This window comes from Cylas formicarius, unplaced genomic scaffold, assembly GCF_029955315.1.
Source record: "Cylas formicarius isolate icCylForm1 unplaced genomic scaffold, icCylForm1.1 PGA_scaffold_5__7_contigs__length_24384050, whole genome shotgun sequence".
Taxonomy (NCBI): domain Eukaryota; kingdom Metazoa; phylum Arthropoda; class Insecta; order Coleoptera; family Brentidae; genus Cylas; species Cylas formicarius.
The window spans coordinates 3,382,064-3,408,407 of NW_026844341.1; the positions used below are offsets into that span (position 1 = coordinate 3,382,064).

Below are 26,344 nucleotides of genomic sequence, written 5' to 3' on the forward strand. Positions count from 1 at the left end.
TCCGAATGGGTCCATCCGCCATCGACCACAGGAATTGGGTCTGTGTCCATCCACTTTATGGAAGATTTTGGTTTACGTGCTTACAAAATCCAACTCGTGCAAGAATTGAAGCCAAACGATCATCAAGTAAGGCGTAGATTCGTCGAATGGGCCCAAAACGAGATTGCCGTTGTTCCCGATTTTCATAAGCGAATCTTGTTTAGCGATGAAGCGCACTTCTGGTTGAATGGCTACGTTAATAAACAAAACTGCCGCATTTGGAGCGAAGCTAATCCTCAAGTGTATGCCAAAACACCGTTACATCCAGAAAAACCGACTGTTTCGTGCGCTTTATGGGCTGGTCGAATCATTGGTCCGTACTTCTTCAAAAACGATGATGGCCAGAACGTTAAGTCGATGGTGATCGGTATAGGGCTATGTTTACTAACTCTTTCATTCCTGAATTGAATAACCGTGATGTCCAGGAGATGTGGTTTCAACAAGACAGCGCAACATGTCACACAGCTCGTGCCACAATCGATTTATTGAAAGACACATTTGGTTGGACGGTCACGTTTTGGACCTGCGAATTGGCCTCCAAGATCTTGTGATTTAACACCAGCTAGACTACTTTCTGTGGGGCTATCTAAAGTCATTGGTCTATGCGGATAAGCCACAAACGCTTGACCATTTGGAAGACAACATTCGCCGTGTTATTGTCAATATACGGCCACAAATGTTGGAAAACGTCATCGAAAATTGGACGTCCAGATTGGACTACATCCGCGCCAGCCGTGGCGGTGATATGCCAGAAATCGTATTTAGAATGTAATGCCACAAGATTATCTTTCGGATGAATAAAATTCATGTCAATCGAATAATCCATCGTTGTTGTATTGCAACTTAAAGTTCTATACATAAAAAAAAACACCCGTTATAATTGAGATAACTGAGTCGTAATGTGCAAGTTACAGAAATAATTATAAATTGCGTCTCTAACTTCCACTTTCGTTACCTGTATACATTTTCACTTAAGTAATAATAATATTGCTTGATTAAAATCTACGATTTAACCTAATAATATATAGTGCATTGGATTCCATTTTGACGGCTTGCGATCGTCGTTTGTTTTTTCTCATATTTGCATGAGACAATAGAGCAAAAATCTTCAAACTTTTATATTTACGCCTTTTTTTCTATTTTTCAAAATTGACCCTGCAGGTGGGTGTCAAAATATAATGAATAACCCGGTACAAAAACATCCGACATGGTTGAATAGGAAGAGTCTTTCTAAATATGCAAATGACTCAAAATTACTATTTTAGCAGTGATAAAGTAAACTTTCTTGGTTTCACTCTCTCTAACCAACAGTCTCTTGAAAAAAAAAACATATTGACAACCTGAAATCTAAATTGAGTAGTAATACATTCGTTCATAATATGAGGATATGAAGGTGTATCATTCGCTCTTCTTCATCCATTGTAGCTGGGGCTTATTGGCTTTGATTGATTCATCTCACATGAAGAGAGCTCGTGGCCCGTATACATTTTTAACTTAAGTAATAATAATATTGCTAATTATAACGTCACTTAAAACAATTATAAACGCTTATTTGGTTACCACAGCCTACTAGGATAAAGAGTAAGTTTCATAATAATATTATTATGCCCTTTAAAAAAATGGGAGTTTTTTACTATTAATGAAAACATTGTTTAAATGTGAGAAATCATAACTAATTGTCTCATCAATCGATGAAACAATCGTTAAGTTGAAATAAAATGTCAGAAAGATACGCCATTATCAAATTCTTTAAATATGTAATTAGCGGAGTTTATTCCTAAAAATTTCTAAAACCATTAGATAGATAGGATTAGGATTAGATAGATAGGACATATATATACCAAATTATAGGTATTTTTACCCGGTTTGAGAAAAAATATCATAAACATGGGCGTCTCATTAAAAAAAATGAATACTGCAACTTGAAATTTTAAAAAATGTTCTTTAATTTACGACACCGTGTATAATTTTAAAATACCTAGTCATTGCATATGGTTAGAAGAAAGTCTTCTAAAAATGTGTCAAAATTTGATCAAGTAGTCAAAATTTTAAAACTACTGTAGGTTAAGAACTTATCGAACACCCTGTATATACAAAAAATAAATAATTTTGATTTAAACCATAAAACTTTTGTATAAACTTTTTTTTCTAAAATCAGTAGTGTAAAATCAGTAATAAATTGGCCAGCCTGTACAATGCTATGCCTTTGGAATAAGGTAAAAACTACAGCTCAAAAATGATTTATCTTAATTAAAACGCAGAGCATAAAACATTAGATGTAAGAGTAGCAATTATTCTGTGAACAATGTATTAATATGATAATGTGCTACTAAATAAAAATTGGCAATGGTGCGAAAACAAGAAACGATCGTGCGACTTACCCTGGATATTTTCAGTGGCGTTTTCAGGTCGACTCCGCCGTTCATGCGAAATCCCCAAGGCGATCCTCCTTCCAGTACCACCTCGCGGGCTGTCATAGCCTACTTAAAACGCCGGTGTTCGCGTCACGGCGCCCGCGTGTTCTCGCCGCTATTTTGGAAACGGTCCAACTAGAATAAACCCGATAGATTAGTCCGTCGTCTCCGTCTACTTGATTTACTTGTGTAAAAAAGGTGCGCCAATGTTGCGAATAATGTCCAATATCTGTTTCGCCAGCGATTCTTTATAAATATAAGTAATAATAACAAATCGGGAAAAAGAACTTTCACTACGTCTTCGGTTGTCGTGGGTCCAAAACCATTAACTATGCCATCATTAACATTAACTCCCATTCTGTTCTGGCATGGAGCCAGCTGCTTTCGACTCTTGGTCAAGGACAACATTAGAAATTATCTTTTGCACTAAGAAAAAACAATGACATTAAATATATACAATAAATTCATAGCTAGGAATGTCGATACATAATTACACTTTTATTCTAAATGTGTGAACCTAATTCTGTTTTCCTATCAGAGTCGTCATTGAGATTAATTATAATTAATTATATGTTAGTTTATGTTGTCTTGTATAGAAATGTAAGTCTTCAATAAAGGTGAAATCATTAATATTCTTTGCAAACAGTTGAAGACAAATCCGTCTTCTGACCGAGCGTGTATTATAGCGATGCGTTTTCATTTTTTCATTTTCAGTTTATCCAAGGGAGGAACAACTTCGCTTTGATAAGAACAATATATTTTTCTTCTTATTAGGTCCTGATCGCTATTGTCTATACGGTGAGTTTGAAAAACACTCCGTTTATTCTTTTTCTTCAATTCTCCACTACGTATAACATCCCTTATCGAAGATATTGGGGTTTTTGTAAGTTTTTAACGCTTCGTGTTGAATAAGTCCTCTACTTGTTGTTGCCCTTCTATAGGTGGGGCGGCATTCTGGACGCCCTCTAGCGCGGTCTGGGGGCACAACGGGCCCATCTGGTAGCCTAAGTGCTTGGACGCCGGCGGGGGGCGCCCCTCTTTAATACCAATACCAAAGTCGTCTACTGATTAAAGTTTCATACATATTTTTCACAATCTGTTTTGCATCAAGCTACCAATTATTTCGATGCGACATTCTTATATTCTCATAAAATAACGTTTTCGAAACGCACAGTATAGTTTTTTACAGCCCCACCAAATTTATAACCTGTAAAACTCTGCCCTAGAGATCGGTTATTCCCCTGTTTTATCAGTAATGTAATTCTGGTTACCTTTCGATTACCTACCTTTCACTATTATAAAACCGCTAAGGCATTTAAATGGAGAATCGTATAAAAGTAACGATGACCAAATTCATTCCCATATAAAACTCACACAAATCGTAGACATCGATATATTAGGTGGATAGCTGATAGGGGGACTCTGTAAAAGAAACTCCAAGCTTTTGAAGAATACTGCAAATTGCTGTCGAGAGGCTGGAATGATAATAATAATAATAATAATAATAATAATAATAATAATAATAATAATAATGATAATAATAATAATAATAATAATAATAATAATAGTAATATAATAATAATAATAATAATATATTTAAAATAATAATAATAATATTAATAATATCTTTATTATCCCACATGTTTAGAATACAATCACCTTGTATTATGGATTTCGTGAAGTAAGTACACAAGATACTGTATCCAAATGAAGTCGAAAATTACATTAAAAGTTTATAAAATAAAAATACTTGACAGAACACAGTGACGACAAACATTAATAGGTAAAATAATCCCTCTAAAGTTTGAGTTTTCTAGGAGAAGACAAATTGGTTCAGATTTAATAATACTGGCACTATTCTTTAACTCTGGAAAAAGTACACTCTAACTCCGGTGTTTTTATTTTTTCTTCCAAAATTCCACTCTCTTTTTTATATAGAAAAACATTGTTCGTTGCTTGCATAGTAGTCGTGGAAATCTGCATTTTTTTGTAAGTTATTTTTATTTTTATACACCCATAATTTCTAATGTACACGCTAGATATAGTATTTTAAACTCTATGAAGAAGGGCCTAAACAAATTATTCGGCGATACTCCAGCAATACAGTTTCTTTTGCGATTTGCGATAATATAATACAGTTTCCAATCACGGTTGATGTTACCTTACGCGTAGTTATACCAGGGTTAGTCAAAACTAATGATTGGTCTACCAGATACAAAAATGGCAACCTGTATATTATTACATATTCTAAGAGCAAAATTCTCTTTCGAAATTGATTGGTTTCTAAAATAAAAGCCAGTTTCTCTGAAAACTTGATAACTTTGGCATAATTCATCTTTTAAGTGGCGATGAAATATCCTTCTTATGTTAAATAGTTCATTTTCCGTTTGACAGTTCAATAAAGTATTATACTCGGAACATGCAGGAAATTTAATGAAACAAAAGAAAATTTTGCAAAAAAGTACCCTTCACCATTTTTGTATCTCGTAGGCAAATCATTAGTTTTGAAGAACCCTGTATGATATAGAACTGATTTCGACATTAATAAATAATGTCCACTACTTCCCTAAGCTGTTTTGGTCCATAAATAAAGAAAATAATTATTTCCTCGAAAACCGCTGAAGAGAGGTATAGGAACGTATTTTTCAAAACAATCTTAATATATCAGCGGTTAGGAAAATGTAATAAAATACATATATGAAGAAACGACAACGCTGCAGTGTTTAAAATATTTTAGATCGATAGAGTATCGCCATTTATGGAGCTAACCAAGTTTTGAGAACAATCTAATGTACCGTTCGCCGTTAATATCTAAGGTACCATAAACCATCAGACCAGACATTCACAGGAAGATTTTCTTGTGGGCATTTGAATATCGCTACCCTTATTGGAATTCAAAAAGTCATTGGTGTTAAACCAGCTATTAAGCTAATTTTTCAAAGAAGAACAAGCCACCGTAATACTATTTATAAATCTTCTGGATCATGAAACTAGACACCAAATTTTATTCGGTAAAGCTAAAATTCTTGAATGTAATCAATTTTTTTGCCAAAGAAAAATCTGAGAATCGAGAAATCTATAAGCAATCTAATAATCTTAACCTCGTCTCAGGACTTTACCTTTCACCGATATAGAAATGAGTTATCCGAGATAATGTTCATGCCCCTCCTTTATCTCAGTCCCTTCAAACAATATATGTATAAGCAGGAACAGAGTAGAAGATCTAAAACTCTAAAGCACTAAAGCTCTAAAGAAGCCAATAGCTATTGAGCTGCACAAGTGCTGAATTATTTCTTACTTCCAGGGTTTGATAACAGTGTGAGAAGTTTAAACTTCGTCGTCGTCAGCGAAATCGGATAGATCCAAGTTCATTGATGAAAAGGATAAATAAAACAGTACCATGCGGTACGCCGCTATCTAAGTTGCCATTTTCCTGCTTTATTTCAACTGTCTACGATTTGTCAATAACGATCCGAACCAGCCCAGATCTACTCCGCGAGTTCCGTACTGTTCCATCCTATTCAGAAAATTTTCGTGGTACTTACAGTCTAAGATCACAAAAAATTCCAGTATTGTGTTCCCCAGATTCAATATAGTTGATAGTGTGCTCCAAAAATGCGTAAACCGCTGTTTGGGTTGATCTACCAGTTCTGAAGCCGTTCGTTATTTAAAAATGGGAGTCACTAGAGAAATTTTCAGGGCCGTAGGAAAAAATCCCTCTTCTAATAATGTATTTATCAAGGAGGTCAAAAGACATATTATCAGGGCCATAAGATTTTTGATTAGTTTAATTTTTATTAAGTTTTTTATGTTCACTCATATAGGTCAGTAATTAGTTAAACCCACAACTCCAAATAGTCAAAATGACAAAAACTAGAAAGCTAGAATATTTTGTACATGGAATATAGATGCCCCGATCGACATAATGTCCTACATTTAATTATTCAAGGAAAATAGAGCGCGCAAAGATGCTGTTAATAAACTCAAAGAAGAAGAATAAAATTCCTCATTTATTTGTAACTAATAGGTAGCCGTCACCTTTATAAACCATTAGGTGTTTATAAACGCAAAAAACTGGGGCCTTTGGCAATTTTTTTCTACATTATTTGATTACAATATATTTGTGTCTTTAAATTTTGCATTCACTCTAAAGTTAACAGCAATCCACAATGTAAAATATCAAAATTATATTCAAACTTGTGCATTTCTGAATATGCTTTTTGTGTTCTACCTGTTTGTCCGATATAAATTTTAGGACACATTTTAACCCGTAGATTACGGATTTTGTGATTTAATTTTATTGTTTTTTAAGTTTGAAAATACATTTAGAGAGATGATTCGAATCTATGTATTTTATTGTCCTAAAAACATTGCGATCGGTGTTTAATATGAATTAAACGGAGTTCAGAGTTATTTGAAAAGGTTTTTAGTTACAATCTTATCAAGACATTATTAAAGCTATTTGGTTTATAATAGTTAATTCTTGTCCAAAGAATGAAAGGCAGCCTTAACATAAAAAAGCGTATTAAAATAAGAATTGTGATTCTAATTATGCCATTGATTTAAATTCAAATATGCACAAGTTTGAGGAAAATTTTGATATATCACGTTTAAATTATAGGAAACTATGGAGATTAATAAAATGAGCCGTTCGAATTTACTACTTGACCAATTCGAATAGAATACATCCATATTGCTAAACTCAAATTTAAATTTACTAAAATAACTGTTAATTAAGGATTACCCACCTTTTATATTTGTTGACGCCGGAAAGTTGTAATTTTTTGTATTTGATTTAGGTACGGTGTTGCGAAACAGCTGTCATATAGGAATAAATAAGTTGTGAAAATCATTGTTTGCTCTAATTTAATTTCTTAAATTGATTTTGGTCAGGTAAAAGCCAGTTCAATTTAAAATTATCTGATTTAGATTTTAACAATTATTTATATAGTAATTGCATTTTTTAGAATTACATTTGTTATTCAGCTAGACTTCAATCACATTTTTTTTATTCGCAAATGAACCACGAATTCCGAATCCAGCGGCAGCGTCAATAAATCAAACGGCTAGTTCGTATGGTGGTTGTTTGAAAAGTTAAAAGTTGAATTTCCGGCTATTTTCCCCCCTAAACGCACGTGCACGCGTTACGAAAGAGGAAATGGGTTAAAGTGACGGGAAACAAAACGTTTTAACGGTCGCTTTGTCGTTCATGTAGTTATTAATAGTGGATAGTGGATTATACAGGGTGATCCACGGATTACCGAAAACAAGATTCTGGAGGACAATCTAGAATATTTTTACCAATGCGATGTTGCCGCTTCTTCGAAAAGTAGCAGCATTTTTTATGACTATTCAACTATTTGAGATATCGAAATAAATAAGAACTAAAAGTTCAGATTTTCACGAAATTATATATTTTCACATGACAATTGTTTCGACAACACCGTGTCTTTATCAAATGCAATATTTACAAAATACCTGCTACTATATATAACGAAAAATGACAATAAAACCTTAATTAATGTTGTTGTGAGAATTTAAGTTCAATAAAGGATCCGTATTAAAATCTAATTGATCGTTAAGCCATACATTTGAATGTCTCATTTTGTTAATCTCCATGGCTTCCAATAAATTTAATTTTCTACTTTTTGTGGCTGTATGTAAAATATCAAAATTATCGTCAAAAATGTATTTTTCGTGTTTAAGTGTGTAGCATAATTAGAAACTAGACAATTGTTTTTAAACGCTTTTTTATTTTATGTTCGTTAATGCGTTTGCTGAAGGATGTACCTGTTTGTCCAATATAAATTTTATTACAAGATCCGCATTTCATCCTGTAGACACCTGATTTTTCAGATTTTAGACATTTCGTTTTATTGTTTTTTAAAAATTTTCTTATTGGGTTGTTAGTTCTGAAAGCTATCTTTAAACCACATTTTGACAAATGTTTTGATACTTTTTCACTGGGTTCTCCTATGTATGTAATTGTTTTAAATTGTTCTTGTTTTGTGTTAGGTTTCGGATAAATAGAGTTTACTGTTGTCTGGATTTGTTTTTTATTTATAATTTTATCGATAATGGACGATTGTAGCCGTTGTTCAGTGCAATTTGTTTAATGATTAAGAAGTATTAAGAAGTCTGTGAATAAAAGAGTGAAATGCAGCCATTTTGTGTGTATAAGGGTGATTTGAGCTGTTATGTATGACCGTGTCCGTGTGTGAAGCTTTATGGTAAATCGAAAAACCTAATTTGTTTTGCGTTTTAGTAATAGTTAGGCCTAAAAAATTAATAGAGTTTTCCTGTTCAATCTCAATAGTGAATTTTATATGATTATGTAATGAGTTAAAAAGAATTCAATTGTCTGTCCGTTCCAACAAAGCAAGCAAAGACATCATCCACGTATCTATACCTCCATAGAAAAGTTTTACTTAAATGATATTCTAGTATAATATTTTCCAAATTATCCATAAAAATCTCGGCTGACAAAGGACTAAGAGGGTTTCCCATAATCAAATCTTCCTTATAGATATACATTTATCCATTAAATTCAAAATAATTTTGGTCCAAAGATACTATTAAGCACTCTAATAAATTTTCACCAATTAATTAATCTGTTTCCGAGTTAGGGTGAAATCTACTAAATCTATCACATAGGTGGAATACTGGGAAATAAGTTTTGTACATCAAAAGAGAATAGTGTTGTGTTGAACTTCAGAATATTTACTAATTTTGTTGAAAGTTTAACTGCTGGGGCTGTTACATAAGACACGACTGGTTTAATGTTCATATCTTGTTTATGTAATTTAACTAAAGAATATAATTTCGGCGGTTGTGGATTCATAATTGTTAAAAAATACTTGTCTTTGTCACTAAATAGTGTGGAGTTAGTAATTACTTCGTCGACTTGTCTTTGATATAACTCGGCAGGAACGTGTTTGATAAAGTTCTGGAAAAGTTCTGGTTTAAGAAAATTGTTGGTTTTTGAAATCTATTCTGGGAGATCGATAGCTATGACTGTCTTCCCTTTATCTGCAGGTGTAAATATTATGTTATTTTCAGAAGCTTTGTTTTTGATAGTTTTTACTAGTGACATTTGAGAAATTTCTTGGTGTCTCTTGTTATCTATTAATTGAGAGTTTATTATGTTCGCTAATAGATGTTTGTTTAAATTAAAATCGTTAATGTTCTTCATTGCTAATTCACAATCGATCCCTAAACAGTCTAGGTAGTCTGTAAATATTACATTTGATAAAGACACGGTGCTGTCGAAACAATTGTCATGTGAAAATAAATAATTTCGTGAAAATCTGAACTTGTAGTTCTTATTTATTTTGTTAAATGGATTTTCATTAAGTAAAAGCCACCTCAATTCAATATTTGAGATATCCGCAAAAAACAGAAAATCAGCAATTTCTTTTGATTTTTTGAATACAGTTGACATTTTATCAATGCAACGTTTTGTTGCCTAAAAGTTGGAATTATTAATTTTAAAGTATGTCGTATCGGTTTTGTGTGCCCACCATCAACTTCTTGTTTTTAAATACAGACCTGCATTTTTTATTTAATATTTTGAAAAAACTCGTCATTCTGAAAAAATACATGCATTACACTTAATGATTTACTATGCAATAGCACCCTATAATTGACAATAAAGGCAAATTTAGATTTAAAAAATAAGGTGGTCAAGAAGCAAGAGGATTATTATGTCAAATGGTCTTGGTGTATTTGTTAAATATTAGAGTTTTAATTACATTTTACTTTGGTAATTTGTTATAACAGTAGAAAAAAAAAAGACGTTCATAAAATAAATGTAAAAAATGAGAACCTAAGAACACATACTTATTAAATTAACGTTGAAAAGATAAAATTTCTTTGATTCATATTCAAATTAAAAGCCATCTGCTTTAATGGATTTTGAGATAAGAATATCATAAAACTGATCGAAAATATTATCTAATACAAATTGTTCATATCGTTATATCTTTCAGACCTCCATATATTAATAAACATTAAAGGTCACTCGTCGCTGTGTTCACTTCTGGATGTTGTCGCGGATTCTCTATGGACCAGTAATGTCTATTATGCCTATTAATTATTGTTAACAAAAGGTTATCACACCAGGTAACATTTACCTTTAAAATATACCTTTTCTATTTAAATTAAAGACCTGTTTGTGCGATCTAGTTTAACAACAATGTAAACAAATTACTTGGAATTCGGAATCAGGCTAAAATATAGATTAAACATGGAAATTTGTATGCAAATCATCGATATCGACACATTTCATTCTCCTTTCTAATTCAAATATTGAAGTGTTTGCCTTGGCAAAGACTTGCATACAAATTTGAGTTTTTGTGTGACAAATTTGTGGAAATCGTCATTTAAATTTAAATGAATTATAAAATTTTTTCAGCTAATTTTAGACGTTTTTTCTCGAAATAAAAAACATATGCATTTTTAAAATTCATGGATCAAATGAAGATGAATGCAAAGAAATCAAATTTTCGAAAAAATACCAATGAATGCACCGGTGCAGCGTGGAATATGGTAACCATATTAGATGGTTTTCAAAAGGTTCCACTTTTGAGATATTTGAATATACTATACAGTTTGTCCCAAAAGTGTTAAAGATGGAACCTTTGTATGCAATACCTAAGGTTTTTTTAAATAATCCCAATCATTAAAAAATTTCTATCTTATATGGAGTGGCCAAAAATTTTTGTAGTCTAATAAGAATTCAAAGTGGCTATAACTCGATTAATTTAAATGGAATACGCGCTTATGCTGTGAACTAGAAAAAGTTTGTATTAAGACGTTGATAAACTTCTTGTTATTTCAAAAATATTTTGATACAGTGTTTTTTGTAGGTTCATGCATTTAGATTACAGGGTGAATCCGTGATATATGAAAATGGGCTATTTGCTCGAGGGATGCAACTTGAGTATTGTAACTGTAATTACCATAACTTTCTTGCTCAGTGGTGTGATCGGTTTAAAACTATTTGAGTAGCAAATATAGCCTTGCGACACCGAAATTATAAAAAACACTGTTTTGCTTAATAAATTAAAATTAATTTGCTATAAGCAATTAAAGTATTAAATTACGAATACATGTATCTTGTTAGAGGTCACGCAAGAATATAAGTAGTGCAACATTCACGAGTCGAAACTCAGGTCTTTCTAAAATTAATAAATAAAAAAAGATGCGAAATTGTGAAAGAAACGTAACTGAAAATCGCTTCCTTTCAAATTTACAATTAAACACGTTTGTTATTGAAATGCCATTTTAGCTTATTTATAAGAAGTTATGCAGTTGGCACGCGTGTCGGTGGAAGCGTGTTGATTTTCCGGTTGCAAACTAGAATTTTGAGTTTTATAAAAATTGGTGCACGTCTTCTATATAATTTTTGCAGGAATAAACAAGATTGCTTTCGAAAAATGGTCGGTGGGCGGGGCAAGTTCGTAGCGTGTAGCGCGGACCAGATTTTTATTTCAAAAAGAAGCCAATTCGGGTTTTTTTTCGTTGAGGGACGCATTGTTTTTCTATCGTGCTCCTCCGGACCACTATGGAACTTTCGCAAAATGGATGTACCTGAATTGTGCATGCACCCTGTATAAAGTGTCTTTCAAGTATCGCTGAATTTCAAGGTCAATATAAAAAATTGTACAAGTAATAACGATTTCAAATGATATTATTCCAAGTATCTCGCGCACCCTGTATGATAGACGAAACCTGAAGCTCTCTTTTCTCACAATTTACGAAGCTGTTTGGACCACTTTTTTAAAAGTTTTATAGTTTTTCATTAACGGCTAATAATTTACAAACGAAAACGGCCATTTTCAGGGTCTTTTAGATATTTTTACCCATAATCGACACACCCTGTACATAATTAAAAAAATTCCGAAAATTGAGGTTATAGTCCTGGATCTCCCACGTTTCCTGATCCAAGAATTTTTCCAAAATAGCAAATAGTTTTCGAGAAAATAAGTTTTTTCTGGAACCATGTAGTGCGCCGTAATAATCAATGCAATCATTGCATCTTGACTGAATCCGAGGTATAGTGTTTTTCATATGGATTTTTTTCAAATATTTAGAGCAGTGTGTGTGATATACGAAAACCGTAAATACAAATTTGTAGCTCTTGATGCGGCCTTGTTTGAACCGATTGGTCATATTTTTTACGATTTTTGATTCGCAGTTGTCAATTTACTCTGGGAAAAAACAATTTTCTGGGTCTTTTAGATTTTTGTCAATAATTAGAAAACCCTATATATAATCGAAAAAATGCCTGAAATAAATGTTATAGTATTGGATCTTTCGCGTCTGCTGGTTAAATAATTTTGACGATCCAGCGAATGGTTATGGAGAAAAGCATGATTTCCTGGGGGCCAAAACATTTTTTAAATTTTGTAAAAAATACTTGGACATGGACTTTTACTTCACTGCTAAATTTGAAGTCGATATCTGCAAATTTAGGACACTTAACAGATTTCTTATATAGCATTGAATATCGGGAACACCCTTTACAATAGGTGAACAAATACACAATTTTAGCTGTCTATACGGGCAATATCGTCATGTAAAAGAAACTAACATCTGAAACACTGTCTTTTAGATATAAACATTTTTAAGTTTTTTTGAAAATGCGGCCCACCCTGTACATTCTTGAAAGATTAGCAAAAATAAAAATTTTCGGAGCCAAATCTTGCGTCTTCTCGTTCAACAATTTTTTTGATTGCATAAACGGTGTTCGAGAAATGAATTTTTTGTTAGACCCTTACAAACGCGATTTTTTATTTTTTTTAAATACTTCCCGACACCCCAACCCCCCCCAATTTCAATAGGTTCCGTGCTATTCGCCTTCCAAATTTGAAGTTGATAGCCTTAATTTTCTGACACACATCGTGTTTCATAGCAACGTCAAAAAAACAGTCGAAAATAGAAAAAAAAAAAGATGGACGCCGAAGCTTGACCGCAGCCGTTTTTACATATCCTATGCACCCCGCGGACGGTTCGGAAGTTATCGTCGAAAAACCCTGGAACGGAGAACGGACAGCCAAAAAAAATTTTTTTTTGACGGTGATCATTTCTGTACCAATGGCGGTCATCGATTTTTCGAAAGTAACAGGTGTGACTTTGATGTTAGATGAGAATTTTTCAAATTAATTTTTCGCATCCCATCTCTCTAAATCGGCCAAATAGTACCAGGCGTTTTTCTCTGCAAAATAATTATTCTCATTTGATGAAAATCGTTGTCCTCTGAGCGCAGTTTTCAGATGACAGAACAAAAAGAAGTAGCTGGGGGCTAGATATGGTGAGTAAGGCGGATGGTCAAGCAGCTCATCGCAGGCGCTGAGGTATGGTTGTTGTCTTGGTAACAAAGGATTTTTTTGCAAATGCGACCATTTTTTCGCTATTTCTGTCCTCAGCTTATCAAGTAATTATGCGTAGTATGCCCCTATAATCGTTTTTCTTTTTGAAGGTAGTCGATTAAGACGACTATCCTAAAAAAACAGTCGCCGTCACTTTCCCAGAAAAAAAAAAAGTTTTTGCTTTTTTCGGATTCGGTCCCCCCTTCGCACTCTACTGTTTTGACTGTATTTTTGATTCGGACATATAATGGTGCATCCAAGTTTCATCTACAGTAATTAATCGGCGCGAAAACTCGGATTTATTGCGCTTAAACTGCGCTAACAGAGCGTTGGAAACGTTCTTTCGAACACATTTTTGATCTAGCGCGACACGTTCTTCGGACATTTTCATAACCTTTGGTATCTCTCTCACTTTAATTTGTCGGTCGTTTAATATCACATGTTAGTTGATAAAGTTAAGTCTAACTCAACTTTAATTTGCATAGCCGTATTGCCTTTTTGCCCATTTTTTATAACAGATCTATATTCAATTTTTTTCATTTTTAAGAAAACACTCTCATAGACTCAAACGACTCTCAACTAAAAACCACGCTTCCATAATGTCCTGAGACTTTGGTAAGTAAGTATCAAGAGGAGCACAACTGCGACCACTAGCTTTTGGTAACTAGTGAATCCATCTTCAGAGTGAGGTCATAAACTTTTCAAGGGACCCTCATAGATCCATCTGACAAGTTGACTCATAACTTCCATCCATCTTCAGAGTGAGGTCATAAACTTTTCAAGCGACCCTCATAGATCCATCTGACAAGTTGACTCATAACATCCGACAAAACGAACCAATGACTCAGCTTTTGTTGCAGGCAGTAACTATACCAATTCATAAGAAAGGAGACAAGAAGCATTAAATTAACTTTTGGGGAATCGCGAATCGAATACTATCTACAAATACCTTTCGAATATCTAGCTAGAAAGCACCCTCGGCACTCAGACCTGAATGCTTAACAACTAAGCAGATCTTCCCTACAAGTTTGGCAGTTTGGCAGTTAGATGCACTTTACCACTTCTGTAACGTTACTCTGGAACACGTAACAAAAACCGAAGGACCAACTTCAATATTCCGTACCTACTGTTGGCTTTTGCAGGTCATATGTGGATTTGATAAGAAATGGAAAAAAAAGCGTCAAATCGTAGAGAGAAGCAAAGTAATTAGAACAAGACCTCGATGACGTTAGAAGACTCCTCCAAGGGTCATATGGGAAGAAGCATTAACGGAGAAAAGACCAATGGATGTTGCCAAGGAGACAAATTTAAAAAACTGAATTACTGGTGATTAGTGAACATGTAAATGTAATTAGTAACCGCTAGTGGAATTATAGCGGCAGTGATATCGAATAGCGGCCATCTAGATATGTCGCTTGTATTTGGTTGCCACTTACTGGATGTACCTCTAACCACATGCCATCTTTAATTTAATTGTCATTACAAGGTAATTAGGAAAAATTTTGTAGTAACAAGTCGTTCAAAACACATCTGGTGCTTAAGATAGGTCGATAAATATCCAAAACTTACGTCCTGAGGAATAAAAATATATGTTGTACTACAATATGTGTTGAGTTGTGTTAAGAATCAAAAAATGTATTAAAAATAAATAAACTAAGTAAAATTGTACACAATTTGACAAGATTTTGTATTATTTTCAACTATATTATTGAAACTGAAAATTGATTTAAAATAAAGCGTGATTCAAAAAGAACGTCGGATTTGTTTTTATTGTTAGCAGTATTGTTTTTGCAATTTTTCATATGCGTTGTCATTGGGGTTTACAAATTGCAGTTGATTCAAGATCTCAAATCAATGGGCTACTCATGTGCGTTAGTTTTGCAAATTTCATGGAACTCAAACATGATATTCAATTTCATGGAGAGAGATATTTTTGTTCACGTTTGAAATCTCGTGATCTTTGGAAGCAAACAGTGTGATTTTTTTGCCTCTTTTGTGAAAATAAATTCTTTTTACAACCCTTTCAAATCCGGAACTTGTTTTGAATAACATTTTATAATCGTTATCTTCAGCGACGAATCAAAATTTGATGTGTGTGTAGGCGATTTTCGAAAAAGGGTGATTCGTACAAAATCAGAAGCCTTTCACAAAGATTGCATAAAGCGTACGGTAAAATTTCCCCAGGGTGTTATGATATGGGGGTGTATGAGGGGTAAAGGGGTTGGCAACTACGAGTTCATTGATGGTACTGTAAATGCAGAAAAATACCAACCAATTTCATCAAGAAGTTTGATTCCATCAATAAAACGAACTTTTGAAAATGAAAATTTTATATTTCAACAAGACGAAGCGTCCTGCCATACTGCGAAAACAACAAAAAAGTGGTTTGGGGACCATAATATGAAAGTTTTATCGTGCCAATCAAGTAGCCCCGACTTGAGTTATATTAAAACTTTATGGCATCGGATGAAAAAGACTTTGCGTAATAACCCTCAGTGTACAGTTCCAGCATTAAAGGCAAAAATCACCGAAATTTGGAACACTTTTACTCCCGAATATTGCAAGACTTTGGTAGATTCCATGCCAAAACGTGTAAAAGCTGTTATTGCCGCGAAAGGTGATGTTACTTCTTATTAATATTCGATTTAAAGTAAAAGATTTAAATGCGTCCGAATATTTATTTGTCAGGAAAATCGGTATTTTTTTGATATTTTGTTATGTAATTTATGTGAAATAAAAAAATAATTCATTACGATAGCACTTTTTGGTATAAAAATAAGTGCGTGATTTCATTTTTTAATCAGCAAAAAAAATCAATTTAAAATAAGTATAAATATGCTTTCTTAATATTTATTATTATTATTTCGTACATCGTCCGAACAATTAGTTGTTAGGGATCGTAGATCATCGGTGTGGCGGTTAGCGGAAATTTGTTCTAATTTAAGTAGTGGTAATTCTTGAGGTAATTATGACAAATGTCCATTAGAAGTGGTCATTCAGTGTAGACAACTCCATTTATGAAACCCCCCTCAATAATGCGGACTTCTAGTAAATATATAAAAATGCTGCTAACGCCGACCTTCGCAAAAAACAGTGCGGTGGTCTTGAAGGGGAAGGTGGGGGGCTAGCGCCGAATTAAACCTGCTCGTGCGATACAAGGCGAGATTTAGTGAAAAAGTCCGCGAAATCGTGTCCGCTTTTAGAATTTTTACTCTCGTCCGCCTTCGCTTTAGATGTGTTTACATAAATTTGCAATTCTAATGGGGCCGCCGTAAACAAATGGACCTTTAAGCCGGCGAACGGTTTTTGTTATTTACTAGAGAGGAAAAATAATCGTCTTTGACGCCGGGACCAATCAGCGTTCTTGATTTATAAGCATAACTAAATGTCACGTGAATAATAAAAGCGCCCTCTGGGTATTCATTCGCTGGTCAATATGTATGTAGAGTGTAGATATACCTGCGTCGCATGCGTTTGCAAAAATCGGCTTTCAGGTAACACATCTAATTAAAATATCTGTCGTCAATAACAATAAATGACGTTGAAAAAGTGGTATCATTTTAGAGTTTTGATTATTTTTTTTATTGCAAGGAAGGTTTTACTGTACGAACTGTACAATTTTCAACTAATCTATGTAATTGAAAAATGTAGTCACGTCAATATTTGGTATAAGCTGATTGTCATTTTCTTTATGCTATAATTCTACACCTAGGTGCCTGATTAAAAATCTAATGTGATAAGTAATTAGTAAAAATGTTAAATGGTATTAATTAATATTAATTACATAACTACCGTAAATTTAAGTTATACTCCTTCTTTATGGTATAATTCTATACCTAGGTGCCTGATTAATAATCGAATGTAATAACTAAATAGTAAAAGTATTATATAGAAATAATTAATATAATTACGTAACTACCATAAATTTAATGAATTTGAAAACGTTAAGTCCACAAGGACTTATTTTTGTATTTGTATTTTCTAAATGTTTGAAGTAATGTAGTAATTGAAGTAAGTATAGTTTTAGTCATTAGAAGTTACAAATTAATTAAATTGACAGATTTATGAAAGCTCCGGTATACTTTTCTATGTAAAAGTCAGAGAGAAGACGTTTTTTGGGCATGTTTGCAGTGCAACTGGCAATTGTCATTATTTCATATAAAAATTATGTTCTATATTTAAGTTTTTGTATTCTTTTTGTAACTACCGGATGGTTAAAAAAAATCGCTTGAAATTGTATTTGTTTTAATCAATTTTTGTTTGTTTTTGTCCCAATTATTCCACATATATATTTTAAAAAATCCTCTTTCCATATATTGTTTTTTAAAAACGTCGATTGAAGTTCATTTTATTATTTTAATGCGAAAGAAAATTATATGAAAAAATATAGGACTGCTACTATTTTCATTTCTATAACTCTCTCAACTGACCCAGCAAAGTACGAACATTATTACAAATTAAATATTACACTAACTTTGTGCACAATCGGGCTTACACACTGGCTTAGTGTTAAGCAATGTTGCTAAATTTTAATGTTTATTAACCGGTTACTACTTTTTCCAAAGTAAAATTAAAAAAAAATCCACGAAACCCTTTTAACAACAGTCAACGTCAAAGTTGTAACAAAGTTAATATGGTTTCAAGCTTTTAGAACAAAATTGAGCTTGGTTGTGTTTTTACATTGCAGGAATTTATATGAGAACGTGTACTGGATGAAGATTAATGTAATGAAGTCAGTTGGCTCCCTCAATTGTAATAAAATCAACTAAGATTTATTTATTTTTATAGGTATATTCAGAATCGAATGTTCAAAGTGGATTTAATTATTTTCTTAAATTTAAAAGTGTACTAAAATAAACATAACAAAAACAAGTTAGTCCATTTTTTTTTTGAAAATTAACCCATTTGTAGGAAACTGAAAAATAAACAACTTTTTGAAACAAAATTGTTTTGTTTCCCAAAACATTTTTTATAATAAAGTCAATTTCCGCAGGTAAAACAAACGAATGAATGAAATTCAATAGAATAAAACATTTAGTGAATAATAAATATAACAAAAACAAGTCCGATTTTTTTGAAAATTAACATATTTGTAGGAAACCAGAATATTTTTTATAAAAAAGTCAGTTTCCATAGGCAAAACAAACGAATGAATGAAGTTGTAATAAAACATCTAGTTGGTTGTCACAGAATGGTGAAACAAATATCTAAAAACCCACAGACTACCGATCTCTGCAGGCGGTGATAATTTAACAATTTTTTTATATATTTTTATTAGTCAATTCTTTAATGTCTAAAAACTCTTCTAAACTAAGTTATATATTATTTTTGATTCATAATCTATCCCCAGGATTAAAATTTGCCAAAACTTGTTAATAAATAATAGTCCCATATGATGGTGGTGACGTTGGATTTTGGACAATTTTCTATTTCCATTAAAGGAAAATTTATTCCAATGTATTAAATCTTGACAAATTTCATTCCAGTTTTTAATTTTATGGGAGTATTTAGAATTTAGGTGAACTTGGATTTAGATCTACAAACCTTTTTTAACAGTCTTGCCTCATAATGTGATTTCGCACAATTAAGAACCAACTAGCACAGACTTTGGTTGTTGTTATCACCGAAAACGCACAGTCTTGGGAGCTTGACACTCTACGAAAAGGTTGAGCTTTCGCGACCGATAGGCTCAGTTTTCTTCGCGCCGTTTTTCTTTCATGGCAGACATCGCGGTTTTAAGTGCGGTTTGCCCGCATCTAACAACGATCAAACCCGGCCTTTAGAGTTTAATAAAGAGCTTTTCGGGTAGAGTGCGTTCCGTGCGATGCGTCGCGTCGCAGGTTGGCGATTAAAAATATTGTTTAACTCATCGTTTAACCGAACAACCGCCAATTCCGTGTAATTTTTGTTGCCATGTGCCATAATTATTTTTATAATGGGAGATAAATTGCCTGTAGCGAGTTAGTAGTAATGGAGTGTGCAAATATTTAAGCCGATTTAGATGGAAAGTATGTTAATTTCGGATAAAAAAAATTATTTCCATTAAAAATACCAAAATTCTTTTTTTTAAGGAACGATGATATGACTAGCTAAAAATTCTATATCCACTACTTAAATGTTAATGAAAAATTAGCTTAACTCTAGACAAGACATTAGCAGTATGTTAATTTTGATTTGATTCCTACAAATTATACTTTTTCCTAACACAATCAAGATTACATAGAGTATAGCAATGCATTAAATAGAATAGAAATAGAAATCCTACACAAAGGATATTAATACTGTCAAAGGTACAATTAAAAAGTATATAACATTTGGCGTTATCATATATATTTCACAGAACATCGTAACAAAATATAAAATATATGAGCACAAAATTTCCTACATTAGTTGGTAGTTTTATTATTTATTAAGGTAATTATTATTATTTATTATTATTTACATAGTAATCTTTTGACATTTTTTTATATAAACTGGAGACATGACTGGGACTCTTATAAAAAAAAGTTGTAAATTTTTACAACGTTCACTAAAAGATGCATAAATATAAAGATGGGAATGACTTTATTCGATTTTCTATAAAATGATTTGTATATATATAATTATATACGGAGTCTGGCGGTATAATTTCAATTTATAATTGGCGTTGAATCTAATAAATTTACATCAACAAAAGTGGTGGAGCTGTAATAACTGGACACGACATAGTAGTCAGTCAAATTAGTTTAATATTCTTCAATTTGGCCCTCTATGTGATATAATTAATTAAAGCTGATAAAATATGGGGGATCGAAGAAAATACGTAATTTTAATTAAAAAAAAATCAAATTTTAATCATTGATTTTATATAAGAATAGCATAGGATGGGTGTTCCAATAAAACAAAATTTTGTCGTATATGTAATTGAATCTATTTTCAAAATTGCTTATCTTTTAATTTTATGATGATGTATGTTTGGTATCCACACTGTGCAGAAAAAAAGTTAGCCTATTTTTTTCTTACTTTCAATGAATTGCAACAGCCGTTAAGGTTGTCAGTTTGTTTTTTCGGTTTTAACAATAATGTTAACATCTTACTGCTACAATAAACCTTACTATTGCAATAAATATTTTTTCAAGTGCATACCTACTCAAAAATAAAGGGCTAGAATTGAAGTAGTAGAAGTTTTTTGTAAGTACCCCGATAACAAAAAATATTGCTATGTAACCAGCCAAAACCTATGAAACCTTTCTTCAATATAAATAGAGAAAATTAAAACATGACATACCCATTACGTGCTGTTTATCAGTCAATAAGAGATACACATTACTCGACTAGCAAATATTTTTAAAACAGCACTTCCAGTGCGTTTTGCTATATAGACAGAATTATTAAAATTTAGTAAAACGACGGCATCACTTTACTTATGAAAATTACTTGTTGCTTCTCTCTCTCCCTCATACCCCTATTATTTGCTGATTATAACGAATATGGAGCTGTTTGTTTGAAGGTAATAAAGAGTGATAAATATTGATGAAATGAGATATTTTGGACTTCCATTTACTACGACAATGAGTCAACTGGTCAAGTATCTCCAGTTGTCTTCAGGTGATTACTGAAGTTAAAACGTTGTGATTGCAAATAATACAAAATAGTTTATTGGTAAAAGTATTATTACAGGTTTAACGAGAAGAAAAAACAATATTTTTAAAATTATTGTTACATCCTGTAATAAACATTTACCAATACACCGTAATTAAACATAAAGTATAAATTTTGGAGTACCTTTAGAGTTTTTTTACAATGCATAACATTAATTAACATAACTAAAACGTTATTAAAAGAAATAAAAACATATCCTACCAATTTTAATGTACTTCTAAAATGGGAACAAAACACACAGTGTGATGAATTATTGATTGAAGTTAAAAACTTTGATATCAGATGGAATGCAATTGTGAAGTTTCAGTGGCAAATATCGGGTTCCATTTCTGGATCTCTCAAGCCAGCTAAAGTCTGGCACAAGATTATTGTCATTACTTTCTTACAAATACTTTATCAATATGAAATAAATTAAAATTGCTATGGTAATCTGTTAGCAGGATTTCACTGGATGTCGCCTGTGAGAGGTTTCTAAATAAAAATAGTTATATTCGTATTTCTCAATGTAAAGTTGATCACTTATGATTTTTAATTATTTAATGACACTTGGTTTGCCAAGTGCCAATCAAGTCTGATTATAACTCTGCGAGTCAAGCAATTGAATCACCTGAGTTCAAGTTTTTGTCCTTTCGAAATCCAAATTCGCTTATAGCAAATAAGTTGTTTTACTCAAAGTATCCATTGATTTGATTGCTATGCAATGCAAATGAGGTAATAGTAATTCATTGGTTTGTTAAGTTCGTTACGGGTTGAACTACTATATTTTTAATTGTTTCTATAATTTTTATATTGATTTCAATTAGATTCTTGTAAAGTAAAGTAAAGTGGTCCAAAAGGGATAAAAAAAAATTACGTCCTAGTCTTTAGGTTACGAGCTGCATTGTGCATTATGATAAAAGGGCGAGGAAACTTTAACCAAGTCGCCAAGTTGTCCGACACTTTTTGTAGGGCACTCAACATGATTCATTCTCTTTGTTGCTTCATTGCGACAACCAAACACAAAATATCCCAGCGTAATATGGTGACATTTTTATCACCGGCCGCTGCTGGTGCATTCGCCAGGATGTTTTATGACTTTGCGCAGTGTTTAATATCGTGATACGTTTCGGCTTAATCGAAAAGGTCCGTTGACATTTCGTATCGGGGTAGGAGCACCGACGCGGCCTGAAAAAGATATTACTATCGATCCCCTTCGAGGGTTCCTCGCGTAAACTTTTTTCCAAGCATTTAGGTATCATCTAAAAGGTTTAAAGAGTTCGTTTGCCGATGACGAGGATACAGAAACAAATTCATAGAGCTTAGTTAGATAAACTTAACATTACTTGCAACTTTAGTATTTAGATATTCAATAAAATATCGCCCAATACACAGGGTATTTTTTAATTGAATGTCAATAATATAGGGGGCATTTTTGGGTCCAAGAAAACTTCATATGAACATCTCAACTTTTGAGGCACATTTAATATCTGTAATACCACTTTAGATATTTTAATGAAATTTGGCACACATGTACTATGCATCAAAATGCATTACTTAGCGTAACGCTTGGGTTAATTAGGTCGCCACTGCACTGGTTAAATTGAGAACTTTAGTTGTCAAAAATAAAATATCTCTTTAAAACTAAATATCTAGTTTTTAGTCACCAATGTCAGAAAAAAAGACTGTACTTTTTGCTTTTGTAGTTTTAAAGAAATAACATAACAATAAAAATTTTCTTATTAAAAAAAACTGCTACGTACTATTAATAATTTTTAACAAAATTGTCGGTTAATAAATAAATTACAACTTTTTCCTGATATTGCCGTATATAAGTATACTTCCAGTTTTTCTTATTAAATCACAAAAAGCTCTTATACGATCCTTCAGCTCTTCTACAGTGTTACTGGGGTGCGATAAACTAGACTTTTAAGATGTTCCCATAAGAAGAAGTCCAAACTATTTAACTCTGGGGACCATGGTTGAGGATCGCTACGAACTACCCATCATCATGATTTAAATATTTTGTTACTGCAACACTAAAGTGAGCAGGCGCGCCGTCATGAACGAATCACGTTCTGCTCCTAATTAAATATGGTACTTCTTTTAGCAATATTGGCAAATCCTCTTCTAAACACCGACGATAACTATGGTCATTTGCCCTTTCTGGCAGGACAAAGAGTCCAATTAAGTAATTTCCAACAATTTCAGTCCAAAGATTTAACGAAAACTGTTCTGGATCTTTAAGTTCTACAACTGCGTGGGGTGTTTCATGAGTCCAAACATGATTATTGTGGAAATGTCTTATTGCATTCCTGGAAGAGTTTGCATAATCTGTAAATAGTATTTCTTGTTCAAATCAGGGATAATGCTCAATTTTGTCCAAAAACAATTGACAAAAATTAATACGCAAAGGAAAATCTCTGTTAAGTATCGCTTGGACTAGTTCAATATGATATGGGTACAGTAGGAAATCATGTAAAATTTTGCCAACCAAGATATTCAGGATTTTCATCAATGGAATTTAAAACTGCTTCGTCAATTTCTGAAGTTCTTACAGTCCGATGGACCCCTTTTAGCCTAGACCATTCTTTTTTAAAATAACATGCTCGGATATTTTAAACATCCAATTAATAAGACGCGAAAAACTGAATTTAAAAACTGATGTCAAACAACTGTCAAAGAACCCCCTTGACATCCTACTGTAATGATAAGGAATAAATACACCTCAGACTTTACGTACTTTGTATTCGTACTTCCATTTTTGAACTATCTTAATTACTTAAGTTGGAAAAAATGATAATAATTTTTAAGTGAAAAGCGTATATCGGATTGAAAAAATCAATAAAATTGAATTTCTTTAGAAATGATTGAAGATTGTAGGAATAATGTAAATCAGTGGCTATCAATGTCTGCCAAAATATACATGTGAAATTCCGTACACCCACCACTGGTATATTTTTAAAAAAATGTAGTACACCAAATAGTGCCTCTTGATACATAGTACATGTGTGTATGTGCAGTTTTTTTGAAAACTTTACCACCCGGTATCTCAACAGTTAAGACATTTAGAACATATCTTCTATTGTATAAACGAAAAAATTGTAGGTATATAATATAGCAAATATATAGGACACTCTAACCTAAAGTATCTTAAATACAGAGTAAGATACTATATCTTTCACTAAACTCTAAAAGAATAACTAATATTTGACAGGTTTTATGTCATCCTTTTTTTAAAGTATCACTTTCCAGCCAAGCAGCTATTGAATTCTCACATTCTTTTGATATTTGCCATGTGTTTATCTTTTTATCCACATCTTAAAATATTATTGTTTTCAGAAAGACATATATATTTTTAAAAAATAGATTAAAAAAATCTCTACATCCGTCTTTTAAGTAAAGGCTCGATTTGACGCTGATGTTACCCCCGTGAAAGTGATCTTAAAAGCCGACCAGAGTCGAGCGAGACCGGCAAGGCACGACCGCGAGTATTTGCCTCATTGGTTGCAGCCAGACAGTGTTGTCAAATAGGATCTTATAAACAAATGTATTATTTTTACCTTTTTGTAACTTTGTTACTTACATGAATCCGTATTTTCAGTGGTATTTTTGTTTGTCTCATTCGGGTCCAAAAATAACAAATACAAAACAAATATGTAGTAGATGTGCACAATAAAATGTCTCCCAAAACACTACAAATCTAAAAAAACCAAATATTTTCCTCCTCAGTTTTTCACAATTTAACTTTTTAGGTTTAATTTTGTTTTGCGATCGATAGATTTTTGTACGAAGAATGAAATAAAAATATCAATAACAGAATTATGTTTAAGAGAAAGGCAACGGTCTGACAACACTGTTTTGAACATAATTAGCTGATATTTTTTCAACTATTTTCCTTATTTCAATGTTCCCATTATGTCGCATCTGTTTAGAGGATATCTGTGGTATATGGTGTATAGTAAATCCGCAATTCAGAGGACATCTCTGGGATGTATTTTACAGTATGTTCTTACTATATATGCTAAATTTTATCCTAAGAATATCCTCCACATGTCCCGGGATATGCGACTTAAATGGGACATTGACCGGATATACTAAGGGTTAATCTGAGTTAATTATTGAAATTAGAAAACTCCCTGTATAAACAACAACTCACACATCAACTCTTACATTACATACATGGCACATTCTAATATCTTGGTGACGTTTTCCGTTGAGGTGTAGTGTAAACTAGACCAATAAAGTTGTTTATTTTGTCGCAAAAAACAGAAGCAATTTATGTGAGAAACTTAAGTTTGATATCTTTTAAATGCAATTTTGTTGCGGCCAGCCTGACTGAAGATGTATTGCTGATTCTGCAGTATCGAATACAAAACAGACCATGATTTCAGTGTGTTGGAGTAACTTTAGAATTAGAAAGAATGGTGAATATTGATTACTTTAAATGTTGAAATTATAAATAAATAAGTAACAACGTTTTAGGTACAAAGCAGAAGACCACAGAAATTTAAAAAAATATATTTTGATATCCTTTAATCGGTCAGTTGAGTTTTAGAATCCGGGACACCACTTGACGGGCACAAATTCTAATTTTTTTGGTTTTTATTGTCTTTGATATGGGAAACTCCTTTTAAGAGAATAGTTTCCAGTATATAATAAAGATCGAGAATTTGTCAAAGTGACAAAATGATTGATTTTCAGTGCAAATTTCGATTAGACAATGTCGTCGTTAAAGAGAAAAAGGCAGAGCCACGGTAGATGACGAGATTCTTTCCGAATGAAATCGTACGAGGGAAATAAACATTGATGTTTAAAGAAGATATAATTAAAACCATTTAAAAAGGTCATCCCACTTTCCACCTCAGTCAATCAAAATAACGTAGTATATTTTATCGAAAA

At 32.5% G+C, this 26,344-nt stretch overlaps 1 protein-coding gene across 9 annotated transcripts in view; it reads right to left on the reverse strand.

The window, feature by feature from the left end:
* The window catches only part of LOC132701744 (uncharacterized), a 190,533-nt gene that overhangs the window by 155,410 nt on the left and 8,779 nt on the right, over positions 1–26,344 (reverse strand). For 5 of the 9 annotated variants that reach the window (XM_060669907.1, XM_060669901.1, XM_060669903.1 and 2 more), the window contains exons 1-2: positions 19,370–19,588; positions 2,421–2,588 (exon numbers count right to left, since the gene is read on the reverse strand). In XM_060669907.1, the coding sequence (XP_060525890.1) occupies positions 2,421–2,516 (96 nt within the window). In that variant the 5' untranslated portion in view covers positions 2,517–2,588; positions 19,370–19,588. Of the gene's footprint in view, positions 1–2,420; positions 2,589–19,369; positions 19,597–26,344 lie in introns of those variants that run through there. The other 4 variants (XM_060669905.1, XM_060669904.1, XM_060669906.1 and 1 more) reach the window with 3 other exon arrangements.